This window comes from Corvus hawaiiensis, chromosome 24 (assembly GCF_020740725.1).
Source record: "Corvus hawaiiensis isolate bCorHaw1 chromosome 24, bCorHaw1.pri.cur, whole genome shotgun sequence".
Classification (NCBI taxonomy): Eukaryota; Metazoa; Chordata; class Aves; order Passeriformes; family Corvidae; genus Corvus; species Corvus hawaiiensis.
Genome location: NC_063236.1, coordinates 8895380 through 8921183, shown reverse-complemented (window position 1 = coordinate 8921183; position 25804 = coordinate 8895380). Strand labels below are relative to the sequence as shown.

Here is a 25804-nt window from a genome sequence, read left to right as displayed (position 1 = left end):
CAGCTGCGCTGCTCCAGCATCGCTGGGGTTAAACACAATCAGCTCCCAGCCCCAGAGTCAGCGAAACAGAGAGAAAACAAAATTATCCCAAATTCTCTCTCCTCCCCCACAGTGCATAAACAGCGGAGCCTGAAAGCTCTCCAGAAAGTCACCGAGGGTATTTCTCTAATCAGAGGAGAACGGGGATAAGTGACTGTGCAATAAAAAAGCCAATTACCCAGCAGAGACACATCCCCTGCTCCCAGCCTGCAGAGAGAATCCGCGTCCACGTGCTCACGAGCCCCGACAACGAACACACTCGGGTTTTACACCAGACAGAGCCTTTTTTTGGGGGGGTCTGGAAACCCAGCATCCAGCATTCCCGTTGATATCCAGTGGGAATGGGGTTTCCACGCCCACTTCCATGCACAGCAGTGTCTGCACGCCCTGGGATCCAGCGTGTGCAGAGCAGCCCACGATGAACACAGAGAGGGGCTCTGCACCCCAGGGGGCTTTTTTAGGGTCTGGAAACCCAGTGCTGGATCCAGGACTCAGCATTCCCACTGATATCCAGCAGGAATTGTTTTCCATGCCCATTTCCATGCAGAGCAGTGTCTGCACACCCTGGGATCCAGCGTGTGCAGAGCAGCCCGTGATGAACACGGAGAGGGCTTTTTTGGGATCTGGAAACCCAGGATCCAGCATTCCCACTGGGATCCAGCAGGAATGTGGTTTCCATGCCTGTTTCCATGCAGAGCAGTGTCTGCACACACCCCGAGATCCGGCGTGTGCAGAGCGAGGTGGGCACTGAGGATCCTCTGGCTGCCCTGGGCACCAGCAGAGCCCCGGGGATGTCCCCAAAGAGCCCCAGGGATGTCCCCAAAGAGCCCCGGGGATGTCCCCACAGAGCCCCGGGGCAGCACAGGGATGGCTCAGCTCTGCCCCCAGGCCATGCAAGTCCCCAGGTGGGGACAGAGAGGGGGGACAGCAGCCCCGAGGTGTCACCAGCTGAGCCACCACGGGCAGGGCAGGAGCAAATCGTCCTTGTCCCTCCTCCCCGTGGCTCAGCCAGCCCTAGGGACAGTCCCAGCGGCCACTCTGCCTCCAGAAGAGATCTCAAAGCAACGTCTCTGCCCATCCCTGGGGTATCCCAGGGCTGGGCAGCGGAAAGAACCAGCAGGATTTGGGCTCAGCCTTGCCCTTCTCCCAGCAATGCTCGTGAACTCGGGGGTTTTGGGAGCAAGAACTGCCAATTTTTGCCCCACCCCACCCCCGCCTCAGGAGGGTGGACTCAAACACCAGCCCTGCAAAGGAGGAGAAGAGGTAAAACTGGAGGAAGCAACAAGGAATGGGGGGAGAAAAAGGACCAGAAAGGTTCGTAACTTTGTTAGCAGCATAAAAACTTGGGGGTTTTTAACGGTTTCCCGCCCCATCCTTCAGGTTTGGGAGTGAGTGTGCGAGGCAAGGCTGAGAGGGAGAGAGAGCAGGCGGGGTTAGGTGGGTGCAGGTGCTCTCTGTGGTTATTAGAAGTCATGCATTGTAATAGACCATCACTCACTGCCCGCAGGAGGAGATGCAGCAGCAGCAGCAACAGCAGAAGTGGTGGGAGTGGAATTGACGGAGGAAAGAGCTACATGGGTTGGGCTAGAAACATTTTTTACATCGTGGTGCTGGCTCACGATGGAAGGCTGTCTCCTGAGGGCTCCCTGCAAAGAGGAGGCGCCGGTCTGGAATGTGTAAACTACGTCCATCTGCAAAGAACCAGAGAGTGAGATAGCGACGCCCGGCCAGGGGGATGGGGACAGGGATGGGGACAGGGAGCAGGGAGGCCGGGCAGACACACAGACAGCAAGGAAGGAGGAGGATGGAGAGAAGAGGAAGAGGAGGAGGAAGGAGGAGAGAGCCCCCCCACCCCACGCTCCCCGAAACCCACGCGGGGTTTTGCTGGTGGTGGTGGATGGGAGCAGAGAGAGCGTCCGGCTCTGCCCTTCCCACGGGAGCGAGGGCAGCAGGGTTGAGCACCCCCCACCACCGGGAAAAAGGCTGTGGTGGGAGGCAGTGGCAGAGGAAACACCTGGAGTTATCCCGAAAATCTGCGGGAGGAGCAGAGAGACAGAAACGCAGAGAGAGAGGGCAGAGGGCGGGCAGAGGTGCGAGCGGGCAGCCGGTGGCTCCGGGGAACTGCGCTGGGAAAGGGCTCCCGGTGCCTCAGCCCAGTGGGGCCGCTCTGGGGGCACACCCTGCAGCTCCCCTGGCAGCAGGGGATGGCCCAGCCCCTCTCCCAGGCCTCAGGGCTGGTGGGGATGGGCAGGGATGCAGCACCCTGGTGGTGGGGCCGTGGTTGCCCTGTGGATGTGTCCCAAGGCTTGAGGAATTCAGCAGCAGCATCTGGGTGCCACCGTGGCTTCCGGGGCACTTTGTGGATCGTTCCCAGCCCTGTGGCACCCTTTGGACACCTCCTCCAGCCCCAGCTCTGGCCCGTGCTGGGGAGTGTTTCACACACGGCTTCGCTCCTGCCCCACACTCTGATGTCCCTCTTCTCCCGTGGCCTCGGGGGGAAGAGCCCTGTGCCCCCTTCAGACACCCCGAGTGGGGACAGGAGCTCCCCTGGATGCCCAGGCTGGACCCTAAAGAGGCTCCAGGACGTGCCAGCACCCAGGAGCATTTCTCACATGGCGAGAGCTCATCCCAGCTCCACCACAGGGAAACAGCTGGGCAGCTCCAGGCTCGGCCCCAGGGACACCTCTGGCACTGCAGCCCTTCGGACCTTCCGGATTTCCAGCACATCTGGACCACTTCCAGAAGGTCCTGGAAGCTCCCAGCACGTTTTTCGTGTGAGTGAAGCACTGGTTACCCCCACAAAAAGCCTGGCTGCCCCTCGGTGCTCACAACGAGCTGGGAATCGAGGCTGAGCTTCGCCTTGAAGCCATCGAGGTGGCACCGCCGAGGTGACAGCTCACAGAGGAGGAGGAGGAGAGTTAACTCTGCCCCAGCCCCTGTCCCCGGGCTGTTTGTTTGTCACAGGGACAGAAAGGAGGAGGAACAAAGGTGAGCCAGCAGCTCTGTGTGCCCGGGGGACACCAGGACTTCCCTCCGTGGGACAGCTCTGCCCAGGTCTTGAGGGAAAGTGAGGGGTCTGCTCAGCGGTCTGGGGCAAAACCCCACCCTTTGAGGGTGGGAAACAAGGGAAAAAGTCATGGAAAAAAGGTCAGGGAAAACCAACTGATGTAAAAAGAAGATTGAGAGAGAGAATCTCGTCCCCTTCTGCGCCGTGGGGCACGGGGAGCTGGCACAGAGGGGTGGCACAAGGAGCGAGACCAGGGAGGGCCTCGTGCTGGCAGATCCCTGCTGGGCACATTCCCACCGGGAACAGCATCCCAACAGCCACCGAGAGCACGGCAGAGTCTGGGGGGCTCCGTGGATCCCTCACAGCCTCCTCTGCTGCCGAGGTGACCATCAGTGGCACGTGCAGCCTCCTGCTGACCAGCAGGACACCGTGTCTGCAGCAGAACAGCTTCCCCCTGCCCTCAGCTGTCCCAAAATCCAGGTTTTATCCCGGTTCCCTGCCCAGGACAAGGCACAGGCGGTGGGAGCCTGGCCTGGGAGGCAATGGCATCCTCCGAGCAGCAGCGTCACCTCTCTGCAGACAGAGCCCCTGGAGAGGGAGAGAGAGGAGGAGAGAGAGAAGGCAGAGCCCCCCCGGCCCCGCTGCCCCCCAGTACCTGGGTCTGGATCCTGTTGAGCCCCCGGAACCACAGGATCTGCCCCCGCCGCAGCTCCATCTCCGCGTGGTCGATCTCGTCCACGTCCTCGGGCAGCTCCTCCTCGGGGATCTCCTCCTTGGTGATGCCGTGCCCGGCTTCCTTCAGGAACTTCAGGTGGCTCGTTGGGACGGTGCAGATCAGCTGGGGACAGCGGGGACACAGCAGCGACTTAGCCCGAGGTCCTGGCAGCGCCACCAGCACAGGGGAGCTGCCAGGACCTGGCGGGGACACCAGTGGGAATGTCACTGTCCGTGCTGGGGGTGGCCCTGTGCAGCAGGGGGGGAATGAGGAGGGGATGAGCGACCTCCTCTCCTCGCTGCTGGTGTGGGGTGGGGCATCACCCCCTTCCACAAAAACCGGGGACAACAAGGGCGGGGAGGGAAAGACGGGGCAGGATTTTGGGATTGGTCCTTACCTGGCCCCACAGGAGCTCTCCCACTCCGATGAAAATACACCAGAACCACTGGCTCAGGGTGAGCCCCGAGCAGCTGAAGGGCTTCCCACCAAACTCCACAATGATGATCTGCGGCACGGGAGAGAACAGTCACACCCTGGGCAGCTCCGGGGGCACGGAAAGGTCCCCTTGGGCCAACCCTGTCACCCTTTCCTGGGATTACAAGAGGAACAGACACCTCAAATCCAGGCAGGGAACTTTACAGGACACCAGAGAGGTGCAAGGACCTCACATCCAGACTGGGAATCTTGTGGGACACCAGAAAGGAGCAAGGATCTCACACCCAGGCAGGGAACTTTCTGGAATACCAAAGGCACCTCCCAACACACTCCAGACCCCAAATCACGGAATCCCAGGATGTTTCAGGCTAGCAGGGGTTTAAAGCCCACCCCAATCCATGGGCAGGGACACCTTCCACCAGCCCACGCTGCTCTGAGCTCCACCCAACCCACCCTTGGGCACTTCCAGGGTGCTTCTTGTGCCACCATGAAGCTGCTGCTGAACACCAAGGGGACAAAACAGACCCTGCCTGTGACAGGGCCCCCTCCCAGCCCCGTGGCATCACCTGGGCAGCGAAGGTGCCCAGCACCACGGTGCAGAAGATGGGGTTGCGGTAGATGGCCTCGAAGACGTTCCTCTCGCCGTGGATCTTGCGGGCGTTGATCTCGTTGAAGAGCTGCATCATCACGAAGGTGTTGAAGACGATGGTGTAGTGCTCGGTGGGGGGGGAGTGCAGGGGCGCGTTCCGGCCGCTGTCGATGTCGAAGAACTTCTCCCCTGAGCGGGAGAACGGGGATTTGGGGAAGGGAAGAGAGGAGAGGATGAGCTGCTGCTCCTTCCGTCTGCTCGGCGCTGGGGGAGGTGGCCTCAGGATGCCTTGACCCACGTGGAGACCCCTGGGCCAGCCCTTAAAAACGTTGGGAAGCTGCAACTGCGCATCCAGGAGTGAAAACTCCTCTCTGGATCACCCCTCTGCTTCCCACCTACCCCTCACAAAGCTCTGTCCTATGTGAGGTCACCGTGACAGCAACAACGAAGCTGCCCATGGTGGCTTGTGAGCAGCGTGGGGACTCTGCCCCTTCCCTTTTCCTTTTCATTCCCTGTCGCAATGACCACCACTGACCACTGCCCGGGCCAGCTCCTGCGGTGTGCGACAGGAGTGGGGAGCAGCTGGAGGCTCTCGGCTTTTAAAGCTGCTCCTCAGGAGCTCAGCTCTGCCCAGGGGAGCTGAAGCTCCAGGCACAGTGGCTGTCAGCAGTCCCGATGAGGGAGAAGATAAAAAGCAGCAAGGAAGCTTGCCACACAGGATAATCCAAGTTTATCGAGGCAACTCACAGGGGACAAGCCTCGAGCAGCTCCAGGGACCCTCTTATAAAGGGAGGTGGTACAATGGGGATGGCTTAACTGGGGACCAATAGAAATCTCTAAGGGAGGGATGTGGACGAGGATAGACATTTCCTTGGGCCAATAGCCTCAAGGGGAGGAGGGAAAGGGATCACATGCCCCAATGGGGCATCGAGGTTTAGGGGATTTCGAAAGGGGGAGGTATCTAGAGGGGTAGGGTCTCGGGGGATTGATGGGGACCACATAAGGGTAAATTGGGAGGTTTCACATGATGGACACTGGACCTTCAGGAACAACAGGAGGAGTTTGGGTGATTGATAGGGAAAGAGCTAGAACAAGGGGAGGAGAACAACCGTGTAGGGAGCACCGGGGGAGCGGCTTGGGTCTGGGGCAAACCACCTGGGCCTAGGAGTGGGGAAGGTAGCGATGACCCATTGGGGTACAGAAAACTTCTATAAAAATACAATAAAGGTATCGCATCACCACAATTTCCCTTTTCCTTTCACCCCCAGAACCCCCTGGAGCTCCGGGCTCACCGGCAAAGAGCAGGGTGAAGATGATGGTGAGCTGGTAGACGGCGTGGCCCAGGATGTTCTTCATCATGGTGCGGGAGATGAGGGGCTTGTTGCGGCCGTAGGGCTTGCGCAGCAGCAGCGACTCCGACGGCGGCTCCGTGGCCAGCGCCAGCGAGGCGAAGGTGTCCATGATCAGGTTCACCCACAGCATCTGCACGGCCTTCAGGGGAGAGTCCTGCAGGGCAAGAGCGGGAGGAGACGTCACGCCACCAAAATCGACCTCTTTGTTTCGCTCTCCTCCTCAAAACCTCTCCAGAATTGCTCCGGGATTTTTAACACCTTCCTAAAACACCCCCAAAGTATTTCGCCTTTGCCTCAAGCTCCCTCTGCACGGCCTCACGAGGCTTCACCCAGCTCGTGGTTGTGTCCCTAAATGTCAATAATCCACGGGAAATCTGTTGAATCCAACGGGTTTGTTCTCCTGCTCCACTGGAAAAGAATCCACTGAAAACCTCTGAAATCCAACAGGTTTATTCTCCTGCTCCAGTAAAGAACAATCCACCAGAAACCTGTAAAAAACCAAGAGATTTCTTCTCCTGCCCCACTGAAAACCTGTTCAAACCAAGAAATTTCCTTTCCTGCTCCAGTGAAGAACAATCTACTGGAAACCTGTAAAAAATCAAGAGATTTCTTCTCTTGCCCCACTGGAAAAGAATCCTGGAAACCTGTGAAATCCAACAGGTTTGTTTATTCTCCTGCTCCACTGAAAATCCACAGGGAACCTGTTGAATCCAGCAGGTTTATTCTCCTGCCCTACTGGAAAAGAATCCACTGAAAACCTGTTCAAGCCAAGAAATTTCTCTTCCTGCTCCAGTGAAAAACACCCCACAGGAAACCTGTTGAATCCAACAAGTTTATCCATTCTCCTGCTCCTGTGGAAAAGAATCCACTGAAAACCTGTAAAAAACCAAGAGATTCCTTCCCCTGCCCCACTGAAACTCCACAGGGAACCTGTTGAATCCAGCAGGTTTATTCTCCTACTCCACTGAAAATCCAGAGGGAACCTGTTGAATCCAGCAGGTTTATTCCTTCCCCTGCCCCACTGAAAATCCAGAGGGAACCTGTTGAATCCAGCAGGTTTATTCTCCTACTCCACTGAAAATCCACAGGGAACCTGTTGAATCCAGCAGGTTTATTCTCCTGCCCCACTGGAAAAGAATCCACTGAAAACCTGTTCAAGCCAAGAAATTTCTCTTCCTGCTCCAGTGAAAAACACCCCACAGGAAACCTGTTGAATCCAACAAGTTTATCCATTCTCCTGCTCCTGTGGAAAAGAATCCACCGAAAACCTGTAAAAAACCAAGAGATTCCTTCCCCTGCCCCACTGAAACTCCACAGGGAACCTGTTGAATCCAGCAGGTTTATTCTCCTACTCCACTGAAAATCCAGAGGGAACCTGTTGAATCCAGCAGGTTTATTCCTTCCCCTGCCCCACTGAAAATCCAGAGGGAACCTGTTGAATCCAGCAGGTTTATTCCTTCCCCTGCCCCACTGAAAATCCAGAGGGAACCTGTTGAATCCAGCAGGTTTATTCTCCTGCTCCACTGAAAATCCAGAGGGAACCTGTTGAATCCAGCAGGTTTATTCTCCTGCCCCACTGGAAAAGAATCCACTGAAAACCTGTTCAAGCCAAGAAATTTCTCTTCCTGCTCCAGTGAAAAACACCCCACAGGAAACCTGTTGAATCCAACAAGTTTATCCATTCTCCTGCTCCTGTGGAAAAGAATCCACCAAAAACCTGTAAAAAACCAAGAGATTCCTTCCCCTGCCCCACTGAAACTCCACAGGGAACCTGTTGAATCCAGCAGGTTTATTCTCCTACTCCACTGAAAATCCAGAGGGAACCTGTTGAATCCAGCAGATTTATTCCTTCCCCTGCCCCACTGAAAATCCAGAGGGAACCTGTTGAATCCAGCAGGTTTATTCCTTCCCCTGCCCCACTGAAAATCCAGAGGGAACCTGTTGAATCCAGCAGGTTTATTCCTTCCCCTGCCCCACTGAAAATCCAGAGGGAACCTGTTGAATCCAGCAGGTTTATTCTCCTGCTCCACTGAAAATCCACAGGGAACCTGTTGAATCCAGCAGGTTTATTCTCCTGCCCCACTGGAAAAGAATCCACTGAAAACCTGTTCAAGCCAAGAAATTTCTCTTCCTGCTCCAGTGAAAAACACCCCACAGGAAACCTGTTGAATCCAACAAGTTTATCCATTCTCCTGCTCCTGTGGAAAAGAATCCACCAAAAACCTGTAAAAAACCAAGAGATTCCTTCCCCTGCCCCACTGAAACTCCACAGGGAACCTGTTGAATCCAGCAGGTTTATTCTCCTACTCCACTGAAAATCCAGAGGGAACCTGTTGAATCCAGCAGGTTTATTCCTTCCCCTGCTCCCTACCTGGGTGATGCAGGCGCCGGTGAAGGCCACGATGACGGCCACCACGTTGACGGTGAGCTGGAACTGCAGGAACTTGGAGATGCTGTCGTAAACGTTGCGGCCCCACATGACGGCCTTGACGATGCTGGTGAAGTTGTCGTCCGTCAGGATGATGTCCGAGGCCTCCTTGGCCACATCCGTGCCCGCGATGCCCTTTGGGGACAAAGCCGTGGGTGAGCCACGGTGGCTGCCCGGCTCTGCCGCTTCCCAGGAACGTTCCCAGGAGGAAAAGCCCGCGGAGCCGGTGCTGATCCGTGCTGGGCAGAGCTCGGAAGCCTTCAAGGACAGGCTCTGAGTCAGCCCAGCTTTCCCTGGGCACATCCCAGACAGAGGCGCGGTGCAGAAAAGCTGGAAAACAGCTGGAAAAGCGGGAAAATGGCCGGAAAAGAGCGGGAAAGCAGCAGGGAAAGCAGATGGGAAACGGCCATGAAAACAGCTGGGAAACAGTGGGAAAACAGCGGGAAAAGAGCTGGGAAACAGCAGGAAAGCAGCTGCAAAAGAGCAGGAAAGCAGTGGGAAAGCAGTGGGAAAAGAGCGGGAAAAAAGCGGGAAAAAAACGGGAAAAGAGCAGGAAAAAAGCGGGGAAAAAAGTGGGAAAAGAGTGGGGAAACAGCCGGGAAAGCAGCGGGAAAGCAGTGGAAAAGGAGACGGAAAACAGCCAGGAAACAGCCAGGAAAACAGGAAAACAGCGGTAAAGCAGCCGGGAAAGCAGTGGGAAAACAGTTGAAAAACAGCCAGGAAAGCAGCGGGAAAACAGCGGAAAAGAGTGGGGAAAAGAGCTGGGAAACAGCGGGAAAGCAGCCGGAAAACAGCGGGAAAAGAGCGGGGAAAAGAGCGGGAAAACAGCTGGGAAAACAGCCGGGAAAACAGCCGGGAAAGCAGTGGAAAAGCAGCCGGAAAATAGCCGGGATCCAACGGGAAAACAGCCGGGAAAGCAGCTCCCTCCTGACTCCCTCCTGACGCCAGGGAACGGCTCCATCCTGGGCTGGGCAGCGCCGCGGGAGCAGGGAGAGCTCAGCGGGGCTTTCTGCCCCAGCCCCCGGAGATTCCCAAAATTCCCCCGCAGCAGCAGCTCCAGGGTGCCGGGCTGGGCTGCGCTTCCCGGCGCCGGCACAGCGAGGCGCTCGCCCTGCAGGAATTCCAAGCAGGAATTCCAAGCCGAGCCCACAACGAGCCTGGCGTTTTCCCGGGATTCTCTTGGGATTGGCCGGATCCCGCCTCAAACAGGAACTCCCTGCCTGTTGCAGGGCAGGAGGCTGAGGGGATCCTGCCTTCCCTGCTCATCCCAAAGGCTCTGGAATTGCATTTGGATGTTTCGACCATTCCTAAAAACGCTTCCCAAAAATCTCTCATCGGCTCAAAACTCCCTGTGCAGCCTCCCCACCCAGCTGCTGCTCACATCCCTAAAATCAATCCACAGGGAATCTGTTAAAAACAACAGCGTTCGTTCTCCTGCTCCTTGCAGACTGAATAGAAAAAAGGAAAAAAGCATCAAACCAGAGTTTTCCCACCATAAATAAATTCCCAAAGCCTGAGCCAGCACCGAGCTTGGAATTGGGGTGAAGAGCTGCAGGGAAAACCACGGCATGGGGCTCCCACAGCTCTCCTGGATCCAGGAGAGACACCAGGACAGGGCAGCTCCCCGCTCTGGGAGCTCCAAGGAATTCCCAATCCTTTGCTAACAGTCCTAATGCAGCTCAGAATCAAATCCAGCATCCCAAGAAAATTCTTTGGGGGTTTTTAGGCCATCCCATAGATTTGTAAAAAGAGTTTCAAGGGTCTGGAAGTAATTCCAGTGGGATAACCCAGCGAGCCGTGGGTTTCTGACCCCATGGAGCAAAGGAGAACCCCCAGGCCGGCCCTACCATGGCAAACCCAACGTCCGCTTTCTTCAGGGCTGGGCCATCGTTGGTGCCGTCCCCTGTCACGGCCACCACCTGCCTCTGGTCACCCACGGTGCTGTCGATAATTCCTGCAATGGAAATGAGCAAGTCCTGAGAAATTCAACCCCGAGGGAAGGCTCCCGGCATGGATGAGGCTGGAAAAGGCCGCGGGAAGAGCGGGATGAGCCCTTTGGGAAGGGCAGTGCCCACCTTTCACCAGGGTGTGCTTGTCCGTGGGGGAGGAGCGCGCCAGCACCCGCAGCTTGGGCCAGATCTTGTCCAGCTGCTCCTGTTCCACCTGCAGGACCGGGAAAAAGGGAAGTGATTCCCCTCAGGAATCTTCTGTCCCACTGGAAAGCAAACCCCAACTGGGACAGGACAGCGGCTTCACCCCTAAACACTGCTGAGCATCCCAGCAGCTCTGTTCATCCAAGGAAAAGATGGAAGCCCAGCAGGATTCGGGAAGCCCAGCAGGATTTGGGAAAACCCAGCAGGATTTGGGAAAGCCCAGCAGGACTTGGGAAGCCCAGCAGGATTTGGGAAAACCCAGCAGGATTTGCGAAACCCAGCAGGATTTGGGAAACCCAGCAGGACTTGGGAAGCCCAGCAGGATTCGGGAAGCCCAGCAGGATTCGGGAAAACCCAGCAGGATTTGGGAAACCCAGCAGGACTTGGGAAGCCCAGCAGGATTCAGGGAAGCCCAGCAGGACTTGGGAAAACCCAGCAGGATTTGGGAAAACCCAGCAGGATCTGGCGCTTTTTGCTGCTGGAGAGTTCTCCCACCTCTCCCTTCTCGTTGCGGATGAGCCGGTTGAATTCCTTGCCCTCCAGGCACAGGAAGTCCTCCCCGGGCAGCAGGATGCCACACTTGGTGGCGATGGCACGGGCAGTGTTGATGTTGTCCCCTGTCACCATCCGGACGGTGATCCCCGCGCGCTGGCACTTCAGGATGGCATCGGGCACCTGGGGACAGGGCGCTGGGGTTGCCACTGGGAACGCCAGGAGCGAGGAGGCAGCTCCCTAAAAGGATCTGGAAAGGGCTCTGGAAGGGTGAGGAACCTCCATCTGTCACCCCAAGGGGAAGGGACTCCGCTGCCACCCCGCTGCCGCCTGCCTGGGTGCCAAGGCGCGGCCAGGCCATCCATAAAAACGGGAATTTCACCCCCCTGCCACCCCACTAATGGGTTTATCCATTAGGGAGCAGTGGGGGAAGAGAGGATATGAGTGAGGAACGAGCAAATCGAATCTGGAGCCTCCAGAGCCGCTGCAGGCGGGGGATCCGTAATGCAATTCCCAGAGCCAGATCCCTGAACATCGAATCAGGGCCACGGAGAGCAGGGGGGCGAGCTCCGAAGCGGAATCCAGAGGCAGGAATGGGGGGATTATTGCATTAGCCCAGCAGACAGCTGGGAAAAACCAGCTCCAGGAGCGCAGGGATTGCTCCTGGTTGTCTCCATCCACCTTTGGGGCAGCCTGGAGCAGCACAGACCTCCAGGCTTGGGAATTTTGGGTGGGAATACGCTGCCGTGGGGGTGTTTTGTCCAGGAATGGGAGAGGAACACCCGCAGCAGGGAGCTGGGGGCACTTCAGGGATGGGCACAGAGGAGCTGCTGGAATTCCTCCAGGGATTGTGGCCCTGAGCACCGGGAAAAGGGCCGGGAATGGTGCGGGACAGGGTGGGATTCGGTACCTCAGGCCGCACGGGATCCTCGATCCCCACCACAGCGATGCAGGTCAGGTCAGACAGGATCTCGTTCTCGCTGTCCCAGTCGGGCTCTGCGTCCGCAGGGAAATCCCGGAATGCCAGGCAGATGGTCCTGAGCCCGTGGCAGGCCATGGGCTCGATCACCTTCTTCACCATCTCATCCCTGTCCTTCACCTTGAACACCCGCGGCTCGCCGTTCTTGTCCAGGATCTTGGTGCACCTGAGGCGGGACCGGGAGGGTGAGGCAGGGTCACGTTCCTGTCAGCCCAGCTCCAAAAGGGACACACACCCCCTTCCACAGCTCCCTCCAACCTTCCCAAATCCACCCAAAAAAACCCAGGGCACATTCCGGGCACCTCATCTAGAAAATGGGAACATCCCTTTTCCACAGCTCCCTCCAGCTTCACCAAATCCACCCAAAATACGCTCGGCACGTTCCTGGCACCCCCTCTACAAAAAGGGGGTATCCCCTTTTTCACGGCTCCCTCCAGATTTCCCAAATCCACCCAAAAAACACTCGGCACATTCCTGTCAGCCCATCTCCAAAAGGGACACACATCCCCTTCCACAGCTCCCTCCAACCTTCCCAAATCCACCCAAAATATGCTTGGCACATTCCTGGCACCTCATCTAGAAAATGGGAACATCCCTTTTCCACAGCTCCCTCCAGCTTCACCAAACCCACCCAAAAAACACTCGGCACATTCCTGGCACCCCCTGACAAAAAGGGGGTATCCCCTTTTTCATGGCTCCCTCCAGATTTCCCAAAACCACCCAAAAACCATTCAGCACATTCCTGTCAGTCCATCTCCAAAAGGGACACACACCCCCTTCCACAGCTCCCTCCAACCTTCCCAAACCCACCCAAAGAAACCCATGGCACATTCCTGGCACCCCCTCTAGAAAAAAGGGGAACATCCCTTTTCCACAGCTCCCTCCAGCTTCACCAAACCCACCCAAAAAACACTCAGCACATTCCTGGCACTCCACCCCCAAAAAGGGCGGCATTCCCATTCCACAGTTCCTTCCAGCTTTCCCAAAAAAACCACCCAGCACATTCCTGTCACTCCACCTGGACATCCCCCTTCCACAGCCCCCTCCAGCTTCCCCAAACCCACCCAAAAACCCCTCAGCACCTCCCCACATCCACCCTTGCCCCGTGGGGCAGCCGGAGCCCGTCAATGCCGCGGGATGGGGAGCAGGAGGAGGATTTACTTGCGGAGGATGATCTCGGAGGCTCCCTTGCTGTACATGCGGAAGCCGCCGCCGCTGCTCCTCAGCACGGTGCTCATGGACTTGCGCACGGAGTTGAAGGTGTAGACCTTGTAGAGCTTCTCCTCGGGCACCTCGTTGCGCACGGCCTGGTAGTCCTGCTTGAGGTCCAGCACGAAGCCCAGCAGGGCACACTCGGTCTTGTTGCCCACCTGCCGGGGCAGCCCCCCTTCCTTCTCCGGCGGCTGGAAAAAGGACGGGAGAGCGATGCCAAACTGGGCGTGGAGCAGGACGGGCAGCAACGAGAACAACGACAAGAACAACGACGAGAACAACGAGAACAACAACGAGAACAACGACGAGAACAACGACGAGAACAACGACAACAACGACAACAACGACGAGAACAACGAGAACAACGAGAACAACGACAACAACAACGACAACAACAACGAGAACAACGACGAGAACAACGACGAGAACAACGAGAACAACAACGAGAACAACGAGAACAACGAGAACAACGACGAGAACGAGAACAACAACGACAACGACAACGACAACAACGACAACAACGACAACGAGAACAACAACGAGAACAACGAGAACAACGAGAACAACAACGACAACAACAAGAACAACAACGAGAACAACAACGAGAACGAGAACAACGAGAACAACGAGAACAACAACAACAACAACAACAACGAGAACAACGAGAACAACGAGAACAACAACAATGACAACAACGAGAACAACGAGAACAACGACAACGAGAACAACGAGAACAACGACAACAACAACGACAAGGACGACAATGATGACAATGACAACAACAACAACAACTACAACAACAACGACAATGACAATGACGACAACGACAACGAAAAGGACAACAACGAGGTCGCGGTGCTGCAGCTCACCAGGATTTTGGAGGTGTAGGCAGAGTTGATGGCCACGCCGTGGACGATGAGGTCCAGGATTTTGGGCAGGATGGCCTCGGGGTCGGGGATCTGGCGGTAGTGGGTGTCCCCCACGTAGGCCTGCACCACGGTCATGCGGTTCATGGTCAGCGTGCCCGTCTTGTCCGAGCAGATGGCCGTGGCGTTGCCCATGGTCTCGCAGGCGTCCAGGTGCCTCACGAGGTTGTTGTCCTTCATCATTTTCTGCAACCACCCAGAAGGTCAGGGCCGGCAGCTCGGATTCCCTCCTCACCCCCCTCGCGCCGCGTGCAGGCCTCACCTTCACGGAGTAGGCCAGGGAGATGGTGACGGCCAGCGGGAGCCCCTCGGGCACGGCCACCACCAGCACGGTGACGCCGATGATGAAGAACTTGACGAAGTACTGGATGTAGATGGGGGTGCACTCGGCCAGCCAGGGCCGCTTCTGCACCCCGAAGGTGTCGATGACGAAGTAGAGCACCAAGATGATGACGGTGATGGCCGACATGAGCAGCCCTGGCGACAAGGACGAGGTGAGGGGACACAGGGGATGGGGACAGCCCTTCCCCAGCAGCTCTGGGGTCAATGGGGATGGGGACAGCCCTTCCCCAGCAGCTCTGGGGACACAGGGGATGGGGACAGCCCTTCCCCAGCAGCTCTGAGGTCACAGGGGATGGGGACAGCCCTTCCCCAGCAGCTCTGGGGTCAATGGGGACAGGGACAGCCCTTCCCCAGCAGCTCCGGGGTCACTGTCACTCACCTGCCTTCCCGATCTGCACCGCCAGGCGCGTGAGCTTCCCCTGCAGCACCGACTTCTCCTTCTTGGGCACTTTGACCTTTTTCTTCTCCTTCTCCTCGTTCTCCACCCCCTCCTGGCTCTTCAGGGGCTGGATCTCTAAGGCCACACCATCCTGAGTTTTAGCTACAGCCCGGGGTGCAAAACAAGACACCACGTGTGAATAGGAGAGAGAACCCCGGAAAAACCTGGAGGACACCACTGAGGAGGATGGTGGTGGGAGAGAGAGAGAGCGAGAGAGAGAGAGAAATCCCAGGACAAGAACCGCTCCCGACCACACACGCGTCCGAGCACATGGAAGCTCCGTGTCCCAGGGCCCTGCCACCTCTCTACGGGGTGGTTTTCTGTCATCTACCCCCTGCCCACGGATAAGGGATTCTCAGAGGTGCCACTGGCACCGGTCACACCTCTGCAAGAAACCCTCTAGGCCAGATTTTGGGGTCTCTTCCAGCCTCTAACCCTGCAGCGAGCTGGGAGCGCTTTGGGGTGACCCCAGAGATGCTCCAGTGCCCCCCAATCCCTCGATGAGCGTCCCCAATTTCCCCCCGGTGCCACCCTGTGGGCAGCCCAGCAGAAACCACTCGCCAGGGAAGCGGCTGAGGTGGTGAGATGGAGGGGTGGGTTAGAAATTCGGATGGAGATTGAAGAGCAGGGAGCCAGGAATCCTTGAATCCCAGCCTGGAGCCATCCACCACGGCTTTAGGACCCGAGACAGCCCGGCTTCCCGTTCCTAAAATTGGTCTAATCCAGCTGGAAGTCCACCCTGGGGAAACCCAAGCCTGGAAGCTTTGGAGAGGGATGGGAAGCACCCCCAGAGGCTCCTCCTCAGCCGCTGGAGCTGGAGGAGCAGCGGTGGCCCCAGGGCCACCCCGGGACCTGTCCCCTCCTGGCTGCTGCTGCTCGAGGCCACCCCGGAGCAGCTCCACAGAGGAACCTCCACGGTGACAACAGACCCGACATGGACACAACAAGCACCCGGACACAGTCTGACGGCACGGAGGGAAACTCAAACTGCTGAGAGGAGAGAGAAAGAGAGAGAGAGAGAGGTGGAGAGAGAGGTGCAGGAATGGGCTTCCTCCACAGCCTGCAAAGAACAGTGTGAGAACACTGGCGAGGAGACGCTCACGGAGTCGAGGCCATGGCAGGACAGGGTGCAAGCGTCCCGTGGGCCAGGCCCTGGGGGAGATTTCATCCCAGGAACGCCAGGAGGGCACCGCCAGCTCTGCCCCAAACACCAACCCTGCGCAGGGACAGCGTGGGACGGGCACCAGAGCGTTAAAGCCACCAATCCCACCCAGTTTATCCCAAGAAAGGGATGCTCCTGCCAGAAGTCCAGGCTGCTGGAAGAGCTCTGTCCTCCCTGAAAAATGGCTTTTCCCCACGCAGGGACAACGGGCAGGTTCATCCCAGCAGGCACAGCCCGTGCTGGGGTGCTGGGGACACCACGATGCCGTGCCAGGGCCACCGGCCACGGGACCGTTGCACCCTCTCCCGGAAAAACGAGGCGAGAGTCCCGCCGGAGCAGCAAAGAGCACAGACTGATGAGGAGAAGGAAGGAAGAAGGAAGGAGGAATGCTCGGTAGTTAGTGTGGTGCTGGTTCAAAGGATGAGAGGCTGGCGTTACCTTTGTTGCGGTTTTCGGGGGGCTCCGCTTTTTTTACCTGTTCAAAAAGAGAAAGGGTGGAGGGCTGAGCACACGGAGCCACATTCCCCGGCCGGGATGCTGGGATGCTCCGAGGGGCCGCTCCGGTGGCGTCCGTGCACGGTCACCCTCTGGACACTGCGCACAGCTCCAGGCTCTGGAGCTCCCTGGCTGCCCCGGGCACCACATTCCCAAGGATTCCGACTTCCCCAAACTGAAAATCACCCCCACAACCCCAGAAGCGCCTTGAGGGTGCTGGAGGTGTCTCAGATTTTCGGGAGAAGAAACCACGGAGCAGAGCCGGACCTCCTGCAGCTCCAGGTCCCTCCCTCCCATCGGATCCGTATGGGAAGCGCAGACTTGTCCCCCACCACGGGCAGCACCGGACCCAGAGCAGGGAGGTGTGACCTCCCCCACCCAAAATCTGACAGGGTGGCACATGGGGGTGCCCAGGGTGCCACACGGGGCTGCTGCACCTCACAAGCCTCAGGTGACACGAGGTTTGTGTCACCCCACAGCTCCCGTGGGGACAAACTGGTGGCACCCCCTGGCCTGCTCTGCTCCCAAATCCATTGAGCTTGAAACGTGGGAAAGCTCCAAGCACTGGGTGGCTCCCACAGCAGTGCCACTCCCAGTGCCACTCCCAGGACACCTCATCCTGCCGCCTCCACGGTGGCAGCCGAACCCAGGAGCTCCTCAGCTCCCAAATCCCGGCACTGCTGGCGCTGGAGGAGCCAGCACAGCCACACAAACACACACACACACAGAGAGAGAGCTCGGAGCTGGCAGCCAGCACAGCCCGGGAAGCCTCTCCCCGCCTGGCATCGCCTCCCGGGAAGGGCTCCCTGGCGCGGGGATGCCGGAGCAGCGGGCGGTGCCAGCCTGATGCTGCTGCCAGCGCCCGATCCCGGTGAGGCCAAACCTGCCGAGCAGGGGAGCAGGGACACGGGGAGCTTCCCGAGCTGGGAATAAGCAGCAGGATGTGAAAGCTGAGACACGAGAGCGTTCCAGTCCCAGCACGACGGGAACAGCTCAGCCTGGCTGCTGTCCCACCCCTCCTCTGCCTCCTGCCATCCCCTCCGTTCCCCCAGGGAGCTCAGGGAATGCTCAGGAGATCCTCAGCCAAGTTCTCCGGGGTTTGGATGGGTTAAAAAACCCCCTGTGGGCACCCAGGACTCACCTTCCCACCACCACGGGGTGGGCAACGAGTGCCAAGGGGGCAGCGTCACCAGCCCCTTTTCCTGTGGGATCCTTGATCTCCCCACCCTACAGCTCCAGGATGGAGAAGAGGGAGCTGGAGCCAGGTCCCAGAAACGTCTGGGAGCACGGTGGGACCGAGTGGAGGGGACAGGGAGGGATCCCCAACCCCTCCCTGCTCCTGCCTGGGCCAGGGGAGCTGACCCCGGTGTTGGGGGGAGCCTGTGGACGCTTCCCAGGAAAGGGAGGAAGGAGGGAAAAGGCAGAATCAGGGCATTTCCTTACCTTTCTTCACTTTCTTCTCTTCGTCTCCTTCTCCTGCTCCCAAGAGGGTGAAGATGATCCCGGTCTGGGAGTTGATGCCCACAGCAGTCACCACCATCCTGCCCGAGCCCTCCATCACGTGGGTACCTGGCACGGCAGGAATGTCACGGGGACACCATCCCACAGAATCCCTTAAACCCCATCCCATCCCACCCCACGGGACACCTTCCCCTATCCCAGGCTGCTCCACGCCCCATCCAGCCTGGCCTTGGACACCTCCCCGAGACCAGGACCCCCAGCCCAGCCCAAACTCATCCCAGCCCCGCATCCATCCCAGAGCCCTCACCTGACAGCAGCATGGGGTCTTTATCCATGGATTTCTTGACGTGGTCTGACTCCCCCGTCAGCGAGCTCTCATCTATTTTCAGGTCATTGCCCTGGATCAGGATCCCGTCCGCTGGCAGGAGATCACCTGGGAGAGGAGGAAAACCAGGGATCAGCCTGGCCTGGGCTCATCCCTGCCTGCCCCATCCCATGGGAATGCTCCAAAAGGATCCAGAGCTCAGTCTCACACCAGCTCTAGAAGGAGGAGAAGCTGCAGGTGGGGTTTGTAGGAGGTGCAATAAAATGAAATCCAACGGCTCCCAAATCCTCGCTGGGGCATGGAAAGAGTCCTGGGGAGGATTTTGCTCAGTGCTTCCCCATCTGGTTTTAATGAATCCTTCCCAGAGCTCCTGATCCATCCCAAATCCACCACATCCACCTGGCCAAGGAGGGAATGAGGCCCTTGGGAAAAGGAACACAGTGGTGGATCAATCTCCTTCCTGAATGGGAGGAATATTCCCCCTGGGAGACAAGGAGCAGGGCCTGATGTATCCCAAGGGCTGCATCTCCTGGATGAGGAAATATTCCCCAAATCTCCTGGATAAGGAAATATCCACCAATATCTCCTGGATAAGGAAACATTCCCCAGCATCTCCTGGATGAGGAAATAGCCACTAACATCTCCTGGATAATGGAATATTCCCCAAAACCTCCTGGATGAGGAAATATTCCCCAAAATCTTCTGGATGAGGAAATATTCCCCAGCATCTCCCAGATAAGGAAATATCCACCAGCATCTCCTGGATGAGGAAATATTCCCCAAAATCTCCCAGATAAGGAAATAGCCACCAACATCTCCTGGATAATGGAATATTCCCCAAAACCTCCTGGATGAGGAAATGTTCCCCAGCATCTCCCAGATAAGGAAATATCCACCAATATCTCCTGGATGAGGAAATATTCCCCAAAATCTCCTGGATAAGGAAATATCCACCAGTACCTCCTGGATAACAAAATATCCACCAATATCTCCTGGATGAGGAAATATTCCCCAAAATCTCCTGGATGAGGAAATATTCCTCAGCATCTCCCAGATAAGGAAATATCCACCAGCATCTCCTGGATAAGGAAATATTCCCCAAAATCTCCCAGATAAGGAAATAGCCACCAACATCTCTTGGATAATGGAATATTCCCCAAAACCTCCTGGATGAGGAAATGTTCCCCAAAACCTCCTCGATAAGGAAATATCCACCAGCACCTCCTGGGTAAGGAAATATTCCCCAAAACCTCCTGGATGAGGAAATATTCCTCAGCATCTCCCAGATAAGGAAATATCCACCAGCATCTCCTGGATACGGAAATAGCCACCAACATGTCCTGGATAAGGAAATATTCCCCAAAATCTCCTGGATAACAAAATATCCACCAATATCTCCTGGATGAGGAAATATTCCCCAAAACCTCCTGCATAAGGAACTATTCCTCAACAGGCACAAGGCTGGGAAAACAAACCAATTCCCATCCAGCAGCTCCTTAAAGCTGCCAGCCCAACTCCAGGGACAAAAAAGGAGGCGAGCGGAGCTCTGTCACTCCAGGGGGGAGCATTTCCATGGAGAAAGCGGAGGAATGAACGCTTCCCCTCAAGGAAAAAGGGCTGGAGAAGCAGGGAGGAGGATCCCACGGGGAAGGACAGAGCCCTACCCCCACCCCACTCACCGTACTTGATCTGGGCGATGTCCCCCACCACGATCTCGGCCACGGGGATCTGGATGACCTGGCCCTTGCGGATCACCGTGAACTTCTGCTCCTGCTCGATGCGGCTCTGGAGGCCCCGGAACTGCTTCTCCTTGCTCCAGTCGTTGAAGGCCGTCACCAGCACCACGATGATGACGGAGAACAGGATGGCAGCGCCCTCGATCCAGCCCGCCTGCGCCTCGCCCTCGTCCTCCACGCCGCCCGAGGACTGCCCGCACACTGCCCCGAGAGAGAATTCCCCTTTGGATAACCCCACACACTGCCCCGAGAGAGAATTCCCGCTGGGATAACCCCACACACTGCCCCGAGAGAGAATTCCCACTGGGATAACCCCACACACTGCCCGGAGAGGGAATTCCCCTTTGGATAACCCCACACACTGCCCCGAGAGAGAATTCCCACTGGGATAACCCCGCACACTGCCCGGAGAGGGAATTCCCCTTTGGATAACCCCACACACTGCCCCGAGAGAGAATTCCCGCTGGGATAACCCCACACACTGCCCCGAGAGGGAATTCCCCTTTGGATAACCCCACACACTGCCCCGAGAGAGAATTCCCGCTGGGATAACCCCACACACTGCCCGGAGAGGGAATTCCCCTTTGGATAACCCCACACACTGCCCCGAGAGAGAATTCCCGCTGGGATAACCCCACACACTGCCCCGAGAGAGAATTCCCCTTTGGATAACCCCACACGGTGCCCAGAGAGAGAATTCCCGCTGGGATAACCCCACACACTGCCCGGAGAGAGAATTCCCCTTTGGATAACCCCACACGGTGCCCAGAGAGAGAATTCCCGCTGGGATAACCCCACACACTGCCCGGAGAGGGAATTCCCCTTTGGATAATGGGGTGAAAGCACCCATCCCACATCCCTGCTCCCACAGGGAGTGGGACAGATCCCTGAATCCCCATCCCAAATCCCTGCTCCCCCAGGGAACGGGGCCAATCCCAGGAGTTCCCATCCCAAATCCCACAGGGAACAGAGCCAATCCCAGGAGTCCCCATCCCAAATCCCTGCTCCCACAGGGAACAGGGCTGATCCCTCAATCCCCATCCCACATCCCTGCTCCCACAGGGAACGGGGCCAATCCCTGAATCCCCATCCCAAATCCCTGCTCCCACAGGGAGTGGGGCAGATCCCTGAATCCCCATCCCACATCCCTGCTCCCACAAGGAATGGGGCAGATCCCTGAATCCCCATCCCAAATCCCTGCTCCCACAGGGAACGGGGCCAATCCCTGAATCCCCATCCCAAATCCCTGTTCCCACAGGGAACGGGGCCGATCTCTGAATCCCCATCCCAAATCCCTGCTCCCACAGGGAGTGGGGCAGATCCCTGAATCCCCATCCCAAATCCCTGCTCCCACAGGGAACGGGGCCAATCCCTGAATCCCCATCCCAAATCCCTGCTCCCACAGGGAGTGGGGCAGATCCCAGGAGTCCCCATCCCAAATCCCACAGGGAACAGAGCCGATCCCAGCAGTCCCTATCCCAAATCCCTGCTCCCACAAGGAACAGAGCCGATCCCAGGAGTCCCCATCCCAAATCCCTGCTCCCACAAGGAACAGAGCCGATCCCAGCAGTCCCCATCCCAAATCCCTGCTCCCACAGGGAACGGGGCCAATCCCTGAATCCCCATCCCAAATCCCTGCTCCCCCAGGAGTCCCCCGGCCCGGGGCACTCACGCTCGTTGTCCCCTCCCGGGGGGTGGTAGAAGGAGAGCCCCAGGGAGATGATGGCTGCGATCTCCAGGATGATCAGGGTCACGTCCTGCAGGGCCTCCCACACCAGCTGCAGGAACGTCTTGGCCTTTTTGGGGGGGATGAAGTTCTGGCCGAACACCTGACGCCGCTTCTCCAGGTCTGTGGGGTTCCCGGACAGGCCTGGGAGGGTGGGGAAAACAGGGATGAGGGTAAATCCCATTGCTGTCCCTATGGGATTTGTAGGGAAAACAGGGATGAGGGTAAATCCCATTGCTGTCCCCATGGGATTCATGGGGAAAACAGGGATGAGGGTAAATCCCATTGCTGTCCCTATGGGATTTGTAGGGAAAACAGGGATGAGGGTAAATCCCATTGCTGTCCCCATGGGATTCGTGGGGAAAACAGGGATGAGGGTAAATCCCATTGCTGTCCCCATGGGATTCATGGGGAAAACAGGGATGAGGGTAAATCCCATTGCTGTCCCTATGGGATTTGTAGGGAAAACAGGGATGAGGGTAAATCCCATTGCTGTCCCTATGGGATTTGTAGGGAAAACAGGGATGAGGGTAAATCCCATTGCTGTCCCCATGGGATTCATGGGGAAAACAGGGATGAGGGTAAATCCCATTGCTGTCCCTATGGGATTCGTGGGGAAAACAGGGATGAGGGTAAATCCCATTGCTGTCCCCATGGGATTCGTGGGGAAAACAGGGATGAGGGTAAATCCCATTGCTGTCCCTATGGGATTCGTGGGGAAAACAGGGATGAGGGTAAATCCCATTGCTGTCCCTATGGGATTTGTAGGGAAAACAGGGATGAGGGTAAATCCCATTGCTGTCCCCAAGGGATTCATGGGGAAAACAGGGATGAGGGTAAATCCCATTGCTGTCCCCATGGGATTCATGGGGAAAACAGGGATGAGGGTAAATCCCATTGCTGTCCCCATGGGATTCATGGGGAAAACAGGGATGAGGGTAAATCCCATTGCTGTCCCTATGGGATTCGTGGGGAAAACAGGGATGAGGGTAAATCCCATTGCTGTCCCCATGGGATTCATGGGGAAAACAGGGATGAGGGTAAATCCCATTGCTGTCCCTATGGGATTCATGGGGAAAACAGGGATGAGGGTAAATCCCATTGCTGTCCCTATGGGATTTGTAGGGAAAACAGGGATGAGGGTAAATCCCATTGCTGTCCCTATGGGATTTGTGTAAGAGCAGCTCCCTGCCCGCCCCGGCAGTGGGGAGCTGAGGCGTTAATGGATAAAATATAAATGAAATTAATTAGAATGAACTGAGTAATGAAATAAAATAGAAATCAGTTCAAAAGAAGTGAATGAATAAAATAGGAATCAGTAAAATACAAAGAAAGAAAGAAAGAAAATACAAAGAAATAAAGTACAAAGAAATAAAATACAAAGAACTAAGATACAAATAAATAAATAAAATACAAAGAAATACAACTAAATATAATCTAAATAAATAAAATACAAATAAATAAATAAATAAAATACAAAGAAATAAAATACAAGTAAATATAACTAAATATAATCTAAATAAATAAAATACAAAGAAATAAATAAATAAAACACAAATAAGTAAAATACAACTAAATATAACTAAACGTAATCTAAATAAATAAAATACAAAGAAATATAACAAAATATAAATAGATAAAATACAAATAAATAAATTAAATACTAAGAAATAGAACTAAATATAAATAGATAAAATAGAGAAAAATAAATAAAATACTAATAAATTAAATAGAAACAAATAAATCATAAATAAAAGATAAATAAATAAAATAAAAATAACTAAAAAGAAAGAAAGAAAATTTAAATAAATTTTAAAATGAATAAAATATAAATGAAAAATAAATGTCAGTAAAATATAAAGAGATAACTAAAAAATAAAAATAAATAAATTAAATAAAATTAATAAATACATAAAATTTTTAAAAAACTTTTTTAAAGGGTTTTTTTGTCTTTGGGAATTGAAGTTTCTCTTCAAAAGCCTCCGTTCACCAAGGTTGGGTGAGGCCTGAAAAGCTGAACATCCCCAGCCAGAAGATACAGAGCAGGTAAATATTAATTAAAGCACTATTATAAATGACTAGGTATCATAGAAATAAATATTATAAAGAAATATGTATCCTATGAATGAATATTTACCATATAAATATTACAATTACGTCTAAATTGAGAAATTAAACATTTATGACTTTAGATGTTAAACACGTATCATATAAATACATATTATAAATAAATATGGATAAATAAATAAATATAAATAAATATGGATCATATAAATAAATATTATAAATAAATAAGGATCATATCAATACATATTATAAATAAATATGGATCATATAAATTTATAAATAAATAAGGATCATATCAATACATATTACAAATAAATATGGATCATATAAATAAATATTATAAATAAATAGGGATCATATAAATACATATTACAAGTAAATAAGGATCATATCAATGATATAAATAAATAAGGATCATATCAATACATATTATAAATAAATAAGGATCATATAAATACATACTATAAATAAACATACATCAAGTTACAAAAATAAATATTTATAAATTCAGAAATGAAATATTTATAAATTCAGAAATTAACTAAATATCACCCCCCCCGGCGTAACCAGAGACACCCAGAGTGCAAAAAGATCAATAAGAGAAACCACAGAGGACCAGATCAGCCTGGAAAGGATCAATAACCAATAGGAGATCGAACACCGGGAACTGCATCACTCAGAACCAAGGAACGAGAATCTCTCCGGGGTTGATTTTTTATGGATAAATACACGAAAAACCTGGGAAAGAAGCGGGTGCGACGGAACGAAATCATTCCTACAGCGCATCCCAGGCTAAAAGAACTCCGAAACCCTGCCCCGGGCCAGGGGACACCCGGCTGCAGCCTGGCGAGTGCCAGCCGCTGCCAGCTGGCGCCGCCGGCCTTGTTTACATCAAAAGAGCCGTAAATCTGGGCAAATCTGGGCAAATCTGGGCAAATCTGGGCAAATCTGGGCAAATCTGGCAGCGGCAGCGCCCGCGGCCACCTGAGCCCTGTCCCCTGCCATCCCCGGAGAGCTGCGAGCCCCCGGATCCAAGGTGGATCCTGCCGGAGATGGAGGAGGATTGGGGCTGGTCCTGCTGCGAGGAAAGGGTGGGAGACGGGGAAGGAGCCGGACACGGCGTGGGAAGCGAGGCTGGGAGGAAATGGGAGAAAATGGGGAATAAAAGGGAGCCTGAGCCCCTGGGTGACAAGGTGACACGGCCACCCCATTAAAGCCATAAATGCTGAGGGGGTCCCCGGAGGGAGCAGCCCTCCCTGCCCAGCACCGCCTTAAGGGAGCCCCCCCAATCCTTTTCCACCTTAAAATGCCGCCGCCAGATCCCGGGATGCTCCGGGAATGGCCCTCGACACATCCCGGTGGTGCCTGGAGCAGCCTGGCAGCGATGGGGGACCCGGGCCTGGCACTCAGGGGACAGCTCCGTGTCACTCCCGGGGACACCTCGGTGCCCTCCCCGTGTCACTCCCGGGGACACCTCGGTGCCCTCCCCGTGTCACTCCAGGGGACACCTCGGTGCCCGCCCCGCGTCACTCCGAGCAGGAGGAAGCAGCGGGATCGATCCCATTCCCAGGCCGCTCCCGCTGTGACTCCACCCCAGCTGCAGGGAGGGGACAGCTGGCAGCTGGCGGAGCAGCCGGGCTGTCCCCACCCAGCCCTGAGAGGAGGCTGAGTAGGATCCTGGGATGTCCCGGCCTCGATTCCCAGCCAGCGGATGGAAAATGCGG

General features: G+C 55.3%; 1 protein-coding gene across 6 annotated transcripts in view; it reads right to left on the bottom strand.

Moving 5' to 3' along the window:
- The window catches only part of ATP2B4 (ATPase plasma membrane Ca2+ transporting 4), a 58629-nt gene that overhangs the window by 8486 nt on the left and 24339 nt on the right, over positions 1-25804 (bottom strand). For 4 of the 6 annotated variants that reach the window (XM_048327705.1, XM_048327706.1, XM_048327707.1 and 1 more), the window contains exons 3-20: positions 21960-22157; positions 20231-20488; positions 18534-18659; positions 18209-18334; positions 15049-15210; positions 14590-14804; positions 14271-14513; positions 13351-13592; positions 12121-12355; positions 11214-11393; positions 10641-10728; positions 10413-10519; positions 8509-8700; positions 6078-6291; positions 4763-4974; positions 4159-4266; positions 3702-3884; positions 1641-1730 (exon numbers count right to left, since the gene is read on the bottom strand). In XM_048327705.1, the coding sequence (XP_048183662.1) occupies positions 1641-1730; positions 3702-3884; positions 4159-4266; positions 4763-4974; positions 6078-6291; positions 8509-8700; positions 10413-10519; positions 10641-10728; positions 11214-11393; positions 12121-12355; positions 13351-13592; positions 14271-14513; positions 14590-14804; positions 15049-15210; positions 18209-18334; positions 18534-18659; positions 20231-20488; positions 21960-22157 (3179 nt within the window). Of the gene's footprint in view, positions 1-1537; positions 1731-3701; positions 3885-4158; positions 4267-4762; positions 4975-6077; positions 6292-8508; positions 8701-10412; positions 10520-10640; positions 10729-11213; positions 11394-12120; positions 12356-13350; positions 13593-14270; positions 14514-14589; positions 14805-15048; positions 15211-18208; positions 18335-18533; positions 18660-20230; positions 20489-21959; positions 22158-25804 lie in introns of all 6 variants that reach the window. The other 2 variants (XM_048327710.1, XM_048327709.1) reach the window with 2 other exon arrangements.